This window comes from Nanorana parkeri, unplaced genomic scaffold (genome assembly GCF_000935625.1).
Source record: "Nanorana parkeri isolate BGI_ZX_2015 unplaced genomic scaffold, ASM93562v1 scaffold5, whole genome shotgun sequence".
Lineage (NCBI taxonomy): Eukaryota > Metazoa > Chordata > Amphibia > Anura > Dicroglossidae > Nanorana > Nanorana parkeri.
Window position 1 is genome coordinate 5,837,166 of NW_017306273.1, and position 19,333 is coordinate 5,856,498.

Here is a 19,333-nt window from a genome sequence, read left to right on the forward strand (position 1 = left end):
TATGGACGCACACAGCCACTGTGGGCACGAGCCCCATTAGCCGATGGTGGCACCCGTGTAGGGGGCGGGGGTAAGATTGCTGCGGGGAATTACAAAACTTTTGAAAAGAAACGGCAACAGCCTCAATAAAAGGTGCGTCTCCTGGTAGGAAATAATTTTTTTCTAAAGGCGGCTTTAATATCACTTTAACACTTGCAGTGCGTGGGTAGCCCCACTGCAAAGCGCCTAAAAATAAAAACTTTCCCTGGAGTTCTTTAAATGTATGTTGTATCAAAATTTTCTTCATGTTGTTCCTTTCAATCATCATCTCTAATTCCTTCCTATCATTGTCTCTAATAAATCTAAAGCCGATTTAAAGGTAACCTTCATTGAAACGTATCAGTTCAAACAAACGTGTACACAAACATCAAGTTTAGGTTGCATTAATTTGCATGGATTTTAATTAATTAGCATTTTTGTTTTTTTTTAAATGATGCTAGCTGCTACAGCAATCCCCTCTGCTGTACTGTTCAATGTGGAGCGGTGACTCAAAGCAATTCTATTTTATATTCTTTAAAGAACAGGAAAGACAGAGAGCACACAACACAATAACATAGTAACAGACCTGAATATCATTGTATAAAATAGGATGTGGTGCAGCAAGGTAATAAATAGAATGATAAAACGTGTAACATGATGGGGTTGTCTTGTTTAGCCTGTTTTGTGATTGTTGGGATAAAACATTAGGGCCGGGGGGTTTGCAATGAGGGGGCAAAGCAAGGTTTCATTTTCCTACTCTCTGCTTCTTCACGACATGCAGCAGGAACGTCTTACCATTAGTGGATATTTGAAGTTATCGCTGTCCAGAGAACAGTCTTTAGCAGCTAGAGCCAAACCGTGCAGAATGGGAACAAAGATCTGTGGAACAGATACAGGTTAATGTTTTAACACTCCAGGACAGAGAATTAGGCTTGTCATTTATTAAAGCTTAACTGCAGGCAGAAACCCTTTCATGTAAATATATACTTCAACAATCAAAAGGGTTTAAAAATCTACTTTGTTTGCAACACGTCTTTATAAACCCACCTATTGCCTTCATAAAAGTAGCAGTGACGTCACTTTATTGTACATATCCCATGCAAAGAGCAGAGCAGTGGCAGCGACCCAGGAGGCCCCACCCATTACATGCTACCTGCAGAAAACTACAGTAGTGGGCGGAGACAAGACCAGTCATCCTGCACAAGGAGAGAGAGCAGCAGTGACAGGTCTTTGTTACAGGAGGGATGGATACAAGACCAGTCTCTCTGGACAAGGAGAGAGAGCAGCAGTGGCCGGGTCTTTATTACAGGAGGGATGGATACAAGACCAGTCTCTCTGGACAAGGAGAGAGAGCAGCAGTGGCCGGGTCTTTATTACAGGAGGGATGGATACAAGACCAGTCTCTCTGGACAAGGAGAGAGAGCAGCAGTGGCCGGGTCTTTATTACAGGAGGGGGCGGAGACAAGACCAGTCACCCTGCACAAGGAGAGAGAGCAGCAGTGAGCAGTCTCTACTACAGGAAGATCCAAGTTTCACACTGGAATACTGCACAGATCTGGAGGAAAAACCCAAAGCTCATCAAGCTTGGCTCGTAGGAGCAGGCGAGTACAAATTGTTTTTGTGTCCCTAGGCAAAAACAAGCAGTTAAATCTTACAGTGCGGGGGTAGCCCCACTTCAAGGGTTAGTAGAATTCTGACCGGAGTTGTTCTTTAAGTTTTAAATAGACTTGGGAAGAGGGATTATTTCTGTTAAGTGTTTAATACGGTCAATGATCCAGTTTGAGGGAATTTCACCCCATTTCCTGTCCGGGTAAAAGCAGAATTAATAAGATGGCGGCAGTGGTTGCCTGACCTGAAAGAGGTTCTGACACTTCTCTATTTTACTAAAACTTTACTGAAGTGTTTTGATGCAGCAAGTGTCCCCAGTGGAGAGATTTTACAGCAATTCAAGTATTGCTAAAGCGCAAAAAAAAAAAAACAACAACATTTTAGGGGTTCCAAACTAAGACTTATAAGAACCCTCATAGAGTAAACATTCATTCACATTTAATTTGAAACATCGATGTTGTAATAAATAGGAGGGCAAGGGCTGAAGCTCAGTAAAGAAACATGGTGACTCTGGAATTGGCCAGGCACTAGGGCCATGTGCCCAATGCGGAATCAGTGATCACATGGTTTATGGTGGAGGATCCCGTGGGACTGATATTCAGGCAATACAAGCCCAGGTCATGAACAGTGACGCTTCCAACCACTGCTCTATAACTTATCAAGTGACCGGGTGCCAATCCAATGCTGGTACCGCCTCTTTCATTACCAAGGCCATGATTTCAGCACGCTCAGAAAGCAAACACAACTTTGTAACCCTCCAATGCCTTTTTCTTTAGTATATGATATCTAGGGCTGTGTCGATGGGCTTTTATTTGTTTCAAGCGGGTTTTGCATTCCCATACAAGTCTATGGGAATGTAAAACCCACTTAAAATGTCAACTTCAGGCAAAATGCGCCTGGCAATGAATACTGAATGATCGCAGAAGCTTCTTAAACTGATGCCATGGACACAGGCCCTCACACTGATGAACTGAAAAATAGAAAAAGATGGTACTGGATGAATTGAGATTATAGCTGTGATCTCGTAGCACAAGGACGCACACTCTTACCTGTCTGAACACCTCATCATCCTGATAGGTCGTCCTCACAAGTTCCTGGATAAAACCAAAGGGTAGATTCCTACAGAGCATATATGGCACCAGGAGAGACGGCTGCTGTACAGACCTGAACCAAAGAGGGTGACAGTTCACATCGGAAGGTCTGAGGAAAATTTCAGTAAGTAACAAAACCTGCAGAAAGCAGCATTTACCTTGGCTGTGTGAGCGCTCCCTGTAACACCAGCGCAGCATGGCAGATACACTGGGAGCGAATGTTGCTCAGGAGCTGACTCACATCTGGCTGGCTGTACATCTGTGGGGGCAGAACAGAACCACGTTATATAGTTACAATCATTCATAAACATTTCTATGGGGAAAATCAATCTAAGGCCCCATCAATCTAAGGCTCAACCTAATATCAAAGCATCCAAAAACACAGAAAAGGTCTTTTTTTTTTTTTTTAATCAGAAGTCAACTTTATTGTACATCTGCACGGTACAATGATATAAATGGTTTCACCCAAGATTCACATTTTTCCAACTGAAGCCAATCAATGTGTGAATCTTGTGTAAAAACGGTTATAAAAAGGGACCTCTTAGATATTGTTTTGTACTCTTTTGCTAAAGCTGGTCATATACAGATAGAATGTTGGGAGATGGCTGTGAATCAGCTAAAATTCGAGCCGTGGTTGGCCCTGCCAAAACCACCCGACTCAATAAAATACAAGAATAAAAAAAAATAAAAAAATGTAAAATTAAAAAAGCTAACTGAGCAATGATGAGAAGATTTGCCTTTACTTCCTGTCCTGAAGACAACAGGAAGTAAAAGTAAATCTTTCTACAGTGAGGGGGGAAATCCTTTTAAGTTGTCACCATGGAGATTTACCTTTACTTCCTGTTCTGAAGATAGAAGTAGTAAGAGGAAACTTCCCTACAGTGGGGGGAATACTTTTAAGCTGTCACCGTGGCGATTTAGCTTCACTTCCTGTCCTGAAGATACAACAAGTAGTAAGAGGAAACTTCCCTACAGTGAGGGCGAGATCCCTTTAAGCTGTCACCATGGAGATTTACCTTTACTTCCTGTTCTGAAGATAGAAGTAGTAAGAGGAAACTTCCCTACAGTGGGGGGGAAATCCCTTTAAGTGGTCACTGGAACAAGTGTCCCCATTGGCACATTTCTGCTGACCGCCTGTTCCTGTGACAATTGTAAAATGTTGTATTTCCCATCTGGGGACATTGGTGACAAGGACACAGAGAGCGGCCAATAACTACACTTGCTTGGCTTGGAATTGACTCTCACCTTTGGTGCTTTCCTCTCCTCTATTCCCACTCTGTCAAAGCATTCAATGAGGTAGTTGAGCATCTCTGTCTCCTTGCAGGCTTCGATTGTGAAGTGATCGCCGCACGACTCCGAACTGCTAGTTCCACTAGAAGACAGAAGTAAACCTTCAGGTTATCCCCAAACTCCCAGAATCCTCCATTCCAGTATGGGCAGTAAGAGAGCAGCTCATACTGAGTGATTCTCACACCTTCACACTGTTAGTCACCAAAACACAGGCAGAAAAACAGATTGTTATAGTCCATATCAGCAGCACAACTCAGAAGCAGTTCAATGAAAGCCTTGGAACTTCATCACATGTCAGAAGTCGGGGCTCCAGATCGGTATAGAAAGATGAAAAAATGCCAAGTCCATCCTAATGAATTTAAAAGGAAACCTGCAATGAAGCATATGAAGGCCGCCATTGCCAACCTCTCCTTCTGAAAATAACAGCTCACTGGCTGTCAAGCTGATCCTATGGCTTCATTATTTTTTTTAAATAACTGAAATGGATCAAGTTATGAGTCTCAATTTCTCCCCAACTGTCCTGATCAATATGCTGGTTCCAGGTCAGAATCTTAGAGGCCATTTTCACCTTTGTGGAGGTGTTTAAAACAGAAAAACATACGTCAGCAGTTTACACCGAGTGAACATGAAGCAGGCATATGCAGTTGCCGTGTGAGAACACAGAAACTTACCTTTTCTGTCCATTTCATCTCCTCATCCTGCTTTTGAAATGGCCCCCTCTGTGCACTGCGAGCCATCAGTGTAAATTTACACTCTCTGAGCTCTCCCCCCCACCCCCCTCGATTCATTAATATTCATAGTGGCAGTGACCCCCCTTCCCCCAGACAGTGTATTGTGACCTGGAAAGGCAGAGCTGGAGTGCAGTGGTCTTGTTACAATGACTCACAGGGAGGGGGGGCAGCGGCTTTACAATCCGACCCCAGTGTCAGACTGAGATTCCTGTGGAGAAAAATTTCGGTTTGTAGGACTCAGGACTACTAAAAAGTCCATAAAAATATTTAAAAAGTGAGCAATGCGAGTCATGAAAATGTACACACATACAGTATACATCATCCCTGCACCTCTACAATAAATGCTAATCACTTACAAAAGGTGGAAATGGGCTTAGAAAAACTGAAGCGGTCAGGAAACTAGCATTTTCAGAAGGAGCACTAGCACACTTCATACCAAGTGCAGACTAAGGACAGCCAAGAGCAGTGCTAAAAATTGGCCCATATATCTAGCAGTAAAATTCATAGAGCAGATCGGCAAAGTCCTGCTGTCTGTGGCCAATGTAATACAAGGAAACTCAGGGATACCGACGTGGTAAAATATTACATCTTGAATAGCAATATATTTACAATGTGATCTTACCTCTATATTTTTATCTCTTTAGGTCTACAGCTGGCACAATGCTTTGCTTAATCATACATGAGGTAATGGTGGATTACAGTAGGGGAAGAGAGCAAACCTCCACCTTCTATTTCCTCCAGTATAGCTCAAACTCAATGCATCCATTGACACACACACACACACACACACACACCTAATGTCTGTAGTGCAAGCACATGCCTGCTAGTTGTAAGCGATTAGGAGGTCACAATCAGCAGAATATTATTTTCTGAGTTCGGAGCCCTGTTGGGATCTGCCTGCACTTCTCTATCCTGCACCCCCTGCCATGAAAAGCCCCGACCTGACGAGTTTATGGAACGTCGGATGGTGCTTGAATTGTGCCTCATATCTGACCAGACAATGGGGCCTGAGTATCTGCTGAGCCATTTGCTGTTTGCATGTGTGATAGCCAACACAACATTGACCCAACGCCATCCTGAAGAACCAGGCCCCATTCTGTGAGGCGGGAAAAAAAAAGAAAACACAAAGAGCCCGAAACTGGAAACAAAGAACTGCTGGGCATGCTCGTCTTTGCAGGTGATATCGTGACCAAGGTTAGACAAAGACATATACTATGCAAGCTTTCAAAAGCCTTAGCACAAGCAAAATAGAAAAGCAGCACACAATACTGTAGTGATGCAAAGCATACATTGCCTTCCAAGAAGGCCTGCAAGAGGAATCAGAATGAGGGCCACGAAGTTCTTTTACCCACCATGGTAACGCAGTCTGATCACACTTTAAAAACAAGATGCTAACAAAAGTATTTGGGGGGATAAACCTATTCCAGCAACTCCCAGAATGGGTTTAATAACAGCCAAGGGCTTTGTTAAAATGGAACTCCGGGAATTAAAAAAAGTTCTCCCTTGCAATGGGGCTAACCTATTACCTTACTGCTCATGTTGGTCTAAGGGTACTTACCTGATCCCGCCTGACTGCTAGACCGGTCCCCACAGCCTCTCCTCCCCTGGACTTCGGCGGCCTAAGCCTCACTAACATCATAACGTCTAATGCAGGTCCATTCACCTGCATTAAATGTGAGGATGTGAGGGACATAACACAGCCGGAGTAAAAGAGGAGAGAGATGAGCGACCGCTGCCGCAGAACCAGTGATCGGGTGAGCATAACTTCTGAATGTCGGCCCCTAGACCAAAACAAGAAGTTAACCGTTGCAGCGCGGGGGTTAGCCCAACTGCAAGGGTTCATTTTTTTAAATAATTGGGAGTATCTCTTTAAATCTGAAAACTTATAGGCAGTCATGCTAAAACAATCTGGATACTAGGTTAGATCCTGCCATAGGCACCCATTTAGTGCCAGCATCGGAGTCTGAAACCTGCCAAGGCAATTGGTGATTTCAGATAAGGGCCATGGCTTTAGATAGCCACCTGGGAAAGTCAATGAGGTGAGGGCTGTTAAAGGATATCTAAAAGAACCGATATTCAATATATTGCGGCTTACTGGTCCTTAGGCTTGGTTCACACCTGAACGTTTTGTAGCGTGTTCAACGCTCGACGAACGCTCTACAAAACGCTCAAACATCTAAATCCCATTCAATGGGTCTGGTTCACACCTTGCCGTATTTCCGCCTGTCCGAACGCGATACAAAAACGGCCTACGCCAAAAGAAGTACTTGTACTTCTTTGGGGCGTTTTGGTCTCGCGTTTCCATTGGGATACAGCCAAGTAGCCCACGGAAACGCACGTTTGCTGCGCAGGTTTTTTTAAAGGCAAATTGCGGTAAGAATGCGCGCCGCGAACCGCGCGACAAACGCGCATATTCAATACGCCTAGGTGTGAACCCAGCCTTAGGTGTGGTGGCTGCATTAGCTTTTCTTTTTTCAGGCCAAGTAGCCTTATCACTTCCTGTGAGTCGAATTGAAAGCAAAAATGAGGTTTCCTTGTGTAAACTACTATTTCTTCCACCCAGCTCCTACGTAATAGAGATGGAGAGGGGGAAAACATTTTTGAAGTGCAGCATAAGTTCCAACCATGACTCCCTCTATATATACAGTGGAGGAGTAAGCGTAGCAGCCCAGGGACAGGAAGTGTGTTATTCACAGGATCAACATGTGCAAACAAAGAGAAAATTAACGCAGCCGCGTCATCAAAGGACTAATAATCTGCAAAAGATAACTTTTCTTTTTGGAATTTGATGCACTTTAATTTAACAGATGCAGCTCTGTGAGCAATGGGAGTTTAGCATTTTCCCCAAAAACCTCTTAAAACTACTGCGGATTATGAAGAGAATGCCACAATACCCTGACCAAGCACAGCAACTGGTATCTGTGATTGTTAGTGAGTGCGGAAACACTCGAGCATGCCACACTGGTCGGTACCTGGACCCAAACTGCACACTAGAGAAATCCTCTTCGTTGCTGTCATCGTCACTGCTGTCCTCGGCCTCCTCAGCGAGGAAGAGGGACAGCGGACTGTCGTACGCACTGGCATGATGTAAACACACAGTTAATGAGAGGGTGGGAGTACAGGGCATCTCAAGACACACTAAGCTTCATCACATCACATGCTGTCAATGCAAAGTAAGGATGTTTTCCTCCATATATGACAGAGGTGGACAAATGCCAGAATTCAGGAGCCGGTACACACAGGTAAGAAGTCAGGAATACAAAAGTCCCTAAAAGAAAGTGCTCAATATAGTCACCGGCTGTTATTTTCTAGGCCTAATGGCTACTCAGCTACTGGAGTTTGTCCAGCTACAATAGATGATTAACATTAAGAAGGAAAGGCTTGCTAAGAAGAATTGATGTATTTAGGTTCCTGGACTGTAGGAAGCAGGCGGCATTTTAAGTGATGTCACTGGTGTCCAGGAAATGGATAGGCTGCATCCTCAGTGATGTCACCGGTCTCCAGTGAAAGGATTGCCTGTATTCTCAATTATGTCATCAGTTTCTAGTGATTGGATAGGCTGCATTCTCAGGGATGTCACCAGTCTCTAGTCAATGGATAGGTTGCATTCCCAGTGATGTCACCGTTCTCTAATGAATGGACAGGCTGCATTCTCAGGGATGTCACCAGTCTCTAGTCAATGGATAGGTTGCATTCCCAGTGATGTCACCGTTCTCTAATGAATGGACAGGCTGCATTCTCAGGGATGTCACCAGTCTCTAGTCAATGGATAGGTTGCATTCCCAGTGATGTCACCGTTCTCTAATGAATGGACAGGCTGCATTCTCAGGGATGTCACCAGTCTCTAGTCAATGGATAGGTTGCATTCCCAGTGATGTCACCGTTCTCTAATGAATGGACAGGCTGCATTCTCAGGGATGTCACCAGTCTCTAGTCAATGGATAGGTTGCATTCCCAGTGATGTCACCGTTCTCTAATGAATGGACAGGCTGCATTCTCAGGGATGTCACCAGTCTCTAGTCAATGGATAGGTTGCATTCCCAGTGATGTCACCGTTCTCTAATGAATGGACAGGCTGCATTCTCAGGGATGTCACCAGTCTCTAGTCAATGGATAGGTTGCATTCCCAGTGATGTCACCGTTCTCTAATGAATGGACAGGCTGCATTCTCAGGGATGTCACCAGTCTCTAGTCAATGGATAGGTTGCATTCCCAGTGATGTCACCGTTCTCTAATGAATGGACAGGCTGCATTCTCAGGGATGTCACCAGTCTCTAGTCAATGGATAGGTTGCATTCCCAGTGATGTCACCGTTCTCTAATGAATGGACAGGCTGCATTCTCAGGGATGTCACCAGTCTCTAGTCAATGGATAGGTTGCATTCCCAGTGATGTCACCGTTCTCTAATGAATGGACAGGCTGCATTCTCAGGGATGTCACCAGTCTCTAGTCAATGGATAGGTTGCATTCCCAGTGATGTCACCGTTCTCTAATGAATGGACAGGCTGCATTCTCAGGGATGTCACCAGTCTCTAGTCAATGGATAGGTTGCATTCCCAGTGATGTCACCGTTCTCTAATGAATGGACAGGCTGCATTCTCAGGGATGTCACCAGTCTCTAGTCAATGGATAGGTTGCATTCCCAGTGATGTCACCGTTCTCTAATGAATGGACAGGCTGCATTCTCAGGGATGTCACCAGTCTCTAGTCAATGGATAGGTTGCATTCTCAGTGATGTCACTGGTCTCTAGTCAATGGATAGGTTGCATTCTCAGTGATGTCACCGTTCTCTAATGAATGGACAGGCTGCATTCTCAGTGATGTCACCGGTCTCTAATGAATGGACAGGCTGCATTCTCAGTGATGTGACCAGTCTCTAGTCAATGGATAGGTTACATTCTCAGTAATGTCACACGTCTTTATTGAATAGATAGGCAGCACTCTTAGAAGGCATTCTCAGAGATGTCATCGGTTGGGCTACAGTTTAGTACAGATTTACATCTTTAAATATGCAGCGCAAGAGACAAGGAAACACAGCAAAGGGCAGCTAAATGCACATTAGAGACCTTGTTGCCAGAACATTAACTTCTTCAAATATCTTCCCATAAGATTATACATGCATTTATCATATTTCATTTACCTGTAAAAGCCTCCCTTCTTTAAACATTCAAAAGACCTGCGACTTCTGCTGGATGTGATGTCAGCAGTCCCATCAGGCTCACAGCTGTCACTAGTGACACCCCATAATGTTCCTCTGCGCCCCCTTCCCATCAGCTACATATAAGACCATGTAGGGAGGCGAAGGGAGGGGCAGAAATGCTGGGCCAGCACAGGCAGTAATTGAACACTCCCAAAAGAGTAAAGGGCTATCACATACAAGGAGGGAGGGGGCTGTGCTAGGGAATTGACTCTTCTTGAAGGAGTCAAATTTGCTAGCAAAGACACATTGCAAGTGAATAGAAAATGTTTGGAAAGTAAAAAAAAAAACAAAAAAAAAACACTACAAGCAAGCATTTAAAACACTTCATTTTCTGTCTTTTTATCTTTTTTTTAAAAAGTTTTTTTTAAATTTGTGACAGGGTCTCTTTAAAGATGTGCGTTTATATGACATCCCCTCTTGGATAATCACAAGAAGATTTCTTCTCCATTACCAATCCAGGGTGAACTCAAAATGTTGACCCCGGTCCTGACAGTTTTGAAAAGATCCCCATTAATAAAAGCTAAAACAAAATATTTTTGCCTTTAGATGAACCTGATAAAGTTTTCATTATCTATCCATGCATAAATTAAGCAGTTATAGCCACCAATGACTACCAGGGGCAGGCTTAGGGTTAAGAAGATCGCGCACACACACGCCTCAAAGAAGTCAGTAATGTAAGGGATACAAAAGGGTCATGCATGAGCAAACCGCACAGAGAGAATACCTAGCTGGCATCCGACTTTGTCTTGGGGATATTCTAGGAGATAACTGAGGCATCTGTCTGGGTGAATTGCCAGGTATTGCACGAGGGCTGCTGGGAAGAGTACGTGGGCTTGGTGACAGATGCGTGGGAGAAACACTGACCGTCCGAGGACTTGAAGGAATAGGCAATGGTCCTGAATGTGCTATTGTGTAGGGACGAAAGCGTGAAGAAGCGGCATGAACTATGATAGGGACGCTCTGTGTGGCCTGTGGGCTGGCGGGCACAACCCGCCCAGTGCTGCTTGATGGCGTGCTAGAAAGTGGAATGGTGGAAGGAGCGGCCATACGTGCACCAGCGGCCAGACTGGTGGCAAAAACCGGACTAGTACCATAAAGACTGGATCAGAGAAAAGAAAACATAAAAATAAGAGCATAAATAGCAAAACTCAAATCAAAATCTTTACAAAAATAACTAAAATTCACAACTCTCTATACACCAATTCATTCATAATGGAATGGTTTGTTCACGAAGCTATGACATCAAAGCTTTAATACTTTTTAGATTTGTTTTCACATCAGTCATCTGATGCCCAATGGGTCACATTCAGATATTCTCTGGGCTGGGTGGTCCTTGGTGATGCACAGAGAGTGGTGTCATTAAGTCACCGCTCTCTGCACTATTAAATACCAAATGCAGGGTGCCATGCTGATGACCACTAAAAGGGCAGGTCCATTACGCCCTGCACACAGAATACAATCTTAGTCTTTCGGTTTTATTAATGCAGGGTGGCATTCAACCATGAAAACTTTGGAAATCTAGTGACGAAAAAAACGGTACCATTGGGGACAGCTCTGGATTAAAAGCATTGAAGATGTCTGACCAAAAAAAAAGAAACCTGGGGGATAATTTGTCTCAAGGCCCTGATGGAAGCTGCCCCTCTCCGACTCTCAGGCTGCAAACTAGGACCAGTAGCAACAACGAGGCTACTTAATTTCCCTTAAAAAATGATGCTATTGTCCCTACATGATTACTGAGCCCAGGAGTGAAAGACTTGCTGCTTCCACCAGGTGCTCTTCAGATGATGAAGCCTCATGACAGTCTGAACAGTCCATGTACTGGCAGAAGAATGGTCAATGCAACCATATCTTAACATCTTAAAAGGAGAATTATGAGGCGAGTGAAAATTACTCAGCCTCATAGTTCTAGCCGACCTGTGACCATGAAACTTTCACAGGTCGGCTCAATAGATTGGGAAGTGAGCGAACACATACCGTCGCTCGCTCACTTCTCGATCTATCCCTGCAGAGAGCTGTGACTGTCACTCACGGATCCCTGCAGGGATCCCCCCCCTCCCCTGTCGGATCCTCCAGCGCTGAATGGCGGAACGGACGGGAGAGGGGGCGGGTACAGCTGGCTCTGCCTCTAGATAGGCAGAGCCAGCTATCACTCCTGCAGCTAGGTGGATCTCGAAAGTAAAGTCGGGATCCGTCCCAGCTGCGGCGTCTCAGTATACCGCGAGCTGAAGCTCGCGGTATACTGAGCTTTGGGTTACGGGAGGGCTAGTTTGTGTCCTCCCATTACCCTTAGGAGACCTATGGGGAAAAGCCCTGACCCCATAGTTCTCCTTTAAGGGTCAAACCACAGTAAGGCTGGCCATATTTGTTTAGATTTCGCTCATTCATCGCTTAGTTCCCCCATGCACACTAAACAGCATGAATGGAGCAATCTCCCCTACCGGCTATTGTATTCAAGAAGCCGGGACACCCACGGCTGTCTGAATACCGATACAGTGACTAAATTTGAGAGGGAGCAGTAACTATTCAGCAGATAATTATCCACCCGGCTCAGTCAATTTTTCCATTCAACTTTTGTGAAGCCAGGTGATGTCGATAAGGCCAGCTAGCTGCAGCTCGAATGTTGTCAGATTCAGCGGGAATCAGAGGAAATATAAGCCATGCATGGCTACCTTAACAGACCCCTCAGACACTCGGAATAGCAAAATTAAGAAGGAGGCATGGAGTGTGATGCAGCCTGACATTGCTAGGGTTTACTATAGATATTTGCTAGCAACCAGAAGAAATTTACTGCAGCGTCATGGCCACCGCTGGCACCTACCCTACTATCAGCCTATATCAACCACATTTCTGTTTAATACAGCCAAATGAGTAAGAGATGCATTCTGATTGGTTGCTACAGATTACCGAATACTGCTCTCTGCCGTTTAGAGTTGATTGTACTTGCCTGGATACTGTGCTGGCACCAAACGATCCTGTATTACATAGCATGGGGCTGGTGCCAAGGCTGGTGGCCGAATTCAGAGTTAAAGTCCTTTCAGGCAGTCTTGTCGTTGCGATTGGCTGTGACGTAGCCGTCAGGCTAGCGAACGGATTATCGTCTTTTGACTGCGTGGACATCATCAAGACTTCCATTAAGATCTGTCCAATTAAGTCCTTAAAATTGGAGTAGACTAAAGAGCAAGAAAGAGAAAAAGACTTACAATGTCAGTTGCTAAACATTTAGTTCTCATGTGCTCCAGATACAATTGGTTACTGGCAACTCTCTCCATAAATGGCTGACATAATAAAACATAATTCTGCTTCTTTATCTCATCAAAAGCAGAATGTATAAATGGAATGAAGATTCAACAAGCAGAAAAATACCTTCTTTAGGGCTCTGTCTGAACTGAGAGGACAGATTTCTCATGAAGATTACATCCCGATCGCGGTCCTTCCAAGATACCCGGAAAATTTTGCAGACCAGCTGCAGTGACTGCTCCTCCGACACCTCGGAGTCTGAAGACTGTTCCTATGATGGATTGAAAACACACATTAATACGTCCACAAACAAGATCTGTATAGCAGTGTATATAAAAAAAAAGTAAAAGGGGCATAACAAATACCCAACGCCCGGTTATGGTGCATAGAAAAAAAATTAAAAAATGTATATCATAATATACACACACACACACGTCTGGGGGAAAAAGTCTGATGTGCCTCAAGTTTAAGCACTCACATGCGCACACACAGTTACACACATATATAAATGAATAGATAAAATAAGAAAAGCAGAATCAGTCATTGAATCACCTTGTCGGTCAGACTCCTTTTCTCCCTGCGATCAGTCTCATCCACCTCCATGTTCTCAATCCCTGAGTCCACATCTACCTGGGACATGCTGGTAATAAAGATGCAAAATGTCACAACACTGAAACATGACAGTCCTGCCAAGGCATTTCCACTTCTGAAGTAAATGGGTTGTAAGCCAGGTAATCGAAGTGGGAATTTGCAGTGACAGAACTCCTGATACTCATACAGTACTGAGTCAATGACTATAAATTTCACTTTAAGATGGTCAAATTCACGTGTACAGAATCTCTTATAAACATTAAAAAAAAGGCTACAGATTCCACTAAATGTGTGTTTAATTACCGATTTTAAAAGTATCGGGCAACTTGTGCAATATGTTTTTTTAAAGGCTGTATTTCAGCAATAGAGATGGTGACAAGTCTATGTAGTCTAGGGAGAAACTCTACCAATCTGTATATGAAATATGGCAGACAAATATAGAGCAAGGATCATTTACTTACCAGCCTTGCTCATACTCCCCAGCTGATATGTTCAGAGAAGAAGCCCTGAATCAGCTCTAAGTCATAACTTGGAGTTCATAAAGGACTCAGGACAAATGTGACACGTTAGGCATTTGAGCAGCCAATAACCAGGCATTAGCACTGCAAGTATGTGGAAGGGGAGCGGGTCACAAACTCCCTCTCCTCAGAAGTACTGGTTATGTCTTTCCCTCCTGGTGGCAGGAAGCCACAGTGGTGGAGTGAAGGCAAGCTGAATACATGCAGTCTGTAATTATATATACACATAAAAATGAAACAGAAAAACCAGAGTATGTTACCTTTTCTCACAGGCAACGCTATCGATGTCCATGCTCTGGGACCGCGAAAGGGACTGAGATTGGGTTTCAAGGCTGTTCGATGGGGAACTGCTGAGCGAACTGACCCCCTCACTGCTCTGGCTTCGATGGGCCACCCCTGCAAAAGAGCACAGACAGGAAAAAAAGACATTTAAAATTGTACCAATAAAGACAAAATAAACCCTGTCACTTGTGTATCACTTGTAATGATCCTCTTACATATTAATACATACAAGCTTTGTTATGACAAAATTAGAGCTACTAATTGTTCCTAATTAGGCCCCTAGGCATTCATCTTGTATACAAAGTAAAGGTGGCCATACACTGTACAACCATCGCAAGACCTTAGTCTTGCGATGGTTGTAAAGTGATTAAAAAAAACGTACGATCTGCCCATCTTGGACGGGCAGATCGTACTTTCGATCATCGCAAGCCCTCCCCCCTGAGGGCGTGCTCACACCGGCCCGTTCGGCATTTGTCTCCCGAGCACCGTACGATTCTCGGCTGGTTTTCTAGCGTGCTCCTTAGACAAAAGACGTGCGACCGTACAGTAGAAACGGTCGCACGTCTTCGTTCACACTGCTCGATTCTCGTACGATCGCGGGATTTCCCGCGATACTCGTACGAGAATCGAGCAGTGTATGGGCACCTTTACATTACACCGTAGCACCAACCTCTTCCTTTCCTGAATTTTGGCATCTGCAGATTTGTGTTTATGTGAAAATTACTACTAATAATAAAATGATTTGTCTGTTTCTTTCCCAAAACAACATTATCCTTCAAACATTCTTCTACATTGTCACACGGTCACTAATCTGATATTAATAAACGCTGGTACAGAGGACACGTTGTTCCTGATGTTCTCAGCAAATTATGGAGTATTGTTTAAGCAGCACCTTTCAGGACCACCAGGGTGACATAAGGGACTTCAGTCTACCTTAAAGGAGTTGTAAAGTCCCAGCGTTTCCTCTCCTGTTATAACATCAGCACTGTAATAGGAATACATACTGGAGATGTCTTTGATAATACAATCAAAGCTTACTAGAAAAAATCCCTTTTATGCAGCGAGCGCTGCCTTCCGTCTGCCCATCACTTCCAACAACTTCCTGGACTCCCGGTGTGCTTTGTGTCTCTTTCTCTGCTGCTTGTTGTGATGCAATCGCCTTTTCCCCAAGACTACATATCCCATCATGCATTGCTTCCAGCAAGCAATGATAATGTTACATTGATCAGACGTTGAGTTGTAGTTCAGAAGGCAGCTCTGTAAGAGTGGCGACACCAAGAAGTGCATATTCACAGGGCTGGGTGAAATTGTGTCAGTGCATCCTATGGGTATCTTAACCCCTTCGTGACTGACGACGTACAGTGTACGTCGCCAGCATCGGGGCTGTTTAAACAGACTCCCGGTGACTTTTGCCGCCGGGACTCTGTGTAAACTTGTAGAGCCGACTGTCGGCTTTACAACAGAAACGATCCTGGCGACTTACCTGTCGCCAGATCGCTTCTGCGTCCCGAAGAAGGGGACGCCCCCCCTGCCCCGCCGGACACCCCCGCTGTGCTTCCCGGGCTCCGTTGCCACGTCATGTAAGTCATGATCCTCTCCGGCTGCGGCGTCTGTAGCTGCGGTATACTGAGCCTAGGGTGACGGGAGAACGCTAGTTTGTGTCCTCCCGTTACCCTAAGGAGAACTATGGGGAAAAACACTGACCCCATAGTTCTCATTTAAGTTAACAAACTTTTAGGTGGATCTGGTTATAAGGAGTGGGATAGAATTTATGGAAATTCAACGTAGAATCATTAAATTTTTCGTTTTTGACCATAGATACCCTTTAACAAAAAAGTTTGATTACATAGTTTAACCCTCAAGAGCAGGGGTCTCAAACCTCCGGCCCTCCAGCTGTGGTGAAACTACAAATCCCATGATGCATCTCTCTTCGGGAGTCATGTCTGTGAGCATCTTGCAATGCCTCACGGGATTTGTAGTTCCACCACAGCTGGAGGGCCGAAGGTTTTAGACCCCTGCTCATGAGCGTCTCAGGCATACCATGCATTTAATAGACTTCTCCACAGTTAGGTACTAGCACATAGAACTCATACAATAGGCCTCGGGCTGCAACAACTAATCGATTAAATAGATAAATCGATTCTGAGAATAGTTGGCAACTATTCTCATTATCGGGGGAGGGAGAGATTTTTTTTTATGTAACCAAATCGATTAGTTGAAAAAATAAAAATCAGGCAACTAATTGATTATGAAAATAATCATTAGCTGCAGCCCTAAATAGGTCATATCAAACATCACATTCATCAGAAGCAATCCACGATGGTAGAGCGTCGTCACAAATCAGCAGAGGACGGGTTAAGCATTTCGCAAAGCAACACACTTCTTCAGACCCAGAAGCCAGCAAGAGTCACTCTTTGTGTAATAAAATATACATGTCTGAGATAAACTTCTTGTACCAGATGCTGGATGTCCTGATGTGAGCAAGAATAATGACAACTGCACTCTCATTGGCTGGTATGAGTAACAGACAGTTCTCCTTGCTTAGCATTCCTCCATTGGCCTCCGCTATTTTCTACATCCGAGTGAAGATATTCTTTATACCAAGCAACAAAGAAATACTTTTGGATCAGCCCCGTTGATTCACCGAGGACACCTGATTCTGTCAGAATTCCCTTATTACAGACGGGTAATGTGGAGGGAAGGCTCCGAGCCGCAGATGTACCCAGTGACAGATCAGTACTGACACCTCGGCAGAGGAAGAGCACAGCGGTGAGCGGAGCTTCTGCACTCAGGAAATGATGGCCGGCACAGCTCCATCCTAACAGACACTGGATATTGGCTGCTGGTGAGGTTGTTCTATAAAAGCCTCTTATTGGTCATCCAAATGTGTTTTTGTATCAGTTTCCTGTATTCTTTTGCACAGCAGCATGCTGACTGTAGGAGAGTTATCTGAGAGGAAGGGAGAGCAGAGTGATGAGCTCATCCTCCTGCTGCTCCTTCACTGGCCAGTCGTAGGCTGGGGTGGGTCTTAGACCAAATTATTTAACTTAAAGAAGAACTCCAGGGAAAATGATTATTAACCCTTGCAGTGGAGCTACCCCTGCATTGCAATTGTTAACTGTGCATTTTTTGGTCTAGGGCTGAAAACAACAAGTTATACTCACCTGATCCTCTGAGCCGTCCGGCCTGTGACTTTGCTCTCTCCAGCCTCTCTCTGCCTATGCTGCAGCAAAGGTATATCCCTTGGTGTCCTCCTGTTTTATACACTGTGTATACAACGTGATGATATATGGGACCTTGGACCTGCAGCAGACGAGGGGAGAAGCTCCGGGGACCAGTCTAAAAGCAAGCCGGCTCGGAAGAGAGAGTGACTAACTTTATTTCCCTCCCTAGACATAAACGAGCACTTACCCTGGCATGGTGTGGGTAGCCCCACTGCAAGGGTTAATAATAATTTTGTCTGAAGTTCTTCTTTAACTGTATTATATTCTGCAGAGGGGACAAAAATGCAGCCTGCCTTTAGGTGCGTTTAAGCTTGCTTCTGAGATTCTTCTGCATTCCCATCAACAGAGAAAAACAATTCAGATGCAAACAAATGTCAGGTACACAGGCCCTTAGTGTGATGTCTAGATGACAATATTGGTGGAATGGAATCACAAACTATAAAGCCAAGATTTGGAGATGTCACTTCCGTGCTGATCATCGCTCTCCTTCCCGGAGAGGAAGCTGTACCTGAGAACCTGCAGTGCAAGGATCTCCCTGCCACTGCATCATACATTCTGTTGATCTGTGCTCCACCTCTGCTGCTTCCTAAACCTACCCCTCTGGTCATCATATACTAGTCATCATGGCCAGGTGGTCTCAAATGGCAAATCAAAACTCTGCGTCCACACAAAGATACCATGCCTTGTTTTGCATGGCAAGTCAGTCAGATCTGCTGCAAGGAGCCTGGCGATACATGCTTTGCCCTCTGCTTGCCATTTTGTGGCACAGCTTTCACAGTTCATGTCTGCTTTAGCAGTAGAGTAAAAATAAGCAGGCACATCCAGAAGGAGCCCAGCAACAATCTTCCTCACTTAAACTGAAAGGCAGTCTGCATTTCTTCCCTGATGTTCTCCCAGAAGCACAGTCGGCTGCCTGAGGACACCAGCAGTTGCATATTTATATGTCCGTGTACAGCACAGCAAGCAATAACAAGCCGTTGCAGGTTAGAAGAGGAGCACCATGACCCGACTCTGCTATAGGGAACAGACCCTTTCCTCTACTCCAGTTTTCCCAACTGAGGTCCAGTGCCCTTTAACTCTATTGTATGAGAATCTCCAGAACAAAAAAACAAAACCTAGCCTTGAAATTTTATTCAACGGCTGCTTTTTAATAGTTGCTATGGCAACCATAATTTATGGAGGCCTGTCTCTCTAACGCCCAGACAAAGTTGTGCAGACACAAAAGCACACAAGTACTGCTGTATCATGCCGAACCCTGCGCAGCAAGATAGAAAAAATAAAAGAGGCAATTTATACATCGCAAACCCATCTGTAGCTTTAGTCGAATACTTCCATTACTTACCTCCAACCCCACCGATGCAAGCAGTGGGACGGCTCTCGGGAGGAGCTATACCCTAGGTAACACCCACATGTGATGCAGATTGGAAGAACTGAAAGCCAGGGCGTCAGGCTAGGGAGCAAAGAGCTAGATATTAATGGAAGCCTTCCAGCCAGGAAGTTAGGAGGGCTCTATCTGACTTGCTGCAGCTTCTAATGCACATTA

At 44.6% G+C, this 19,333-nt stretch overlaps 1 protein-coding gene across 3 annotated transcripts in view; it reads right to left on the reverse strand.

Moving 5' to 3' along the window:
- UBE4B (ubiquitination factor E4B) overlaps positions 1 to 19,333 on the reverse strand; it is a 53,170-nt gene that overhangs the window by 18,819 nt on the left and 15,018 nt on the right. The window contains exons 3-11 of one of the 3 annotated variants that reach the window (XM_018552630.1): positions 14,545 to 14,680; positions 13,728 to 13,815; positions 13,302 to 13,446; positions 12,891 to 13,108; positions 12,179 to 12,182; positions 3,963 to 4,108; positions 2,876 to 2,976; positions 2,676 to 2,790; positions 814 to 897 (exon numbers count right to left, since the gene is read on the reverse strand). In XM_018552630.1, coding sequence (XP_018408132.1) covers positions 814 to 897; positions 2,676 to 2,790; positions 2,876 to 2,976; positions 3,963 to 4,108; positions 12,179 to 12,182; positions 12,891 to 13,108; positions 13,302 to 13,446; positions 13,728 to 13,815; positions 14,545 to 14,680 — 1,037 coding nt within the window. Of the gene's footprint in view, positions 1 to 813; positions 898 to 2,675; positions 2,791 to 2,875; positions 2,977 to 3,962; positions 4,109 to 10,662; positions 11,038 to 12,178; positions 12,183 to 12,882; positions 13,109 to 13,301; positions 13,447 to 13,727; positions 13,816 to 14,544; positions 14,681 to 19,333 lie in introns of all 3 variants that reach the window. The other 2 variants (XM_018552614.1, XM_018552622.1) reach the window with 2 other exon arrangements.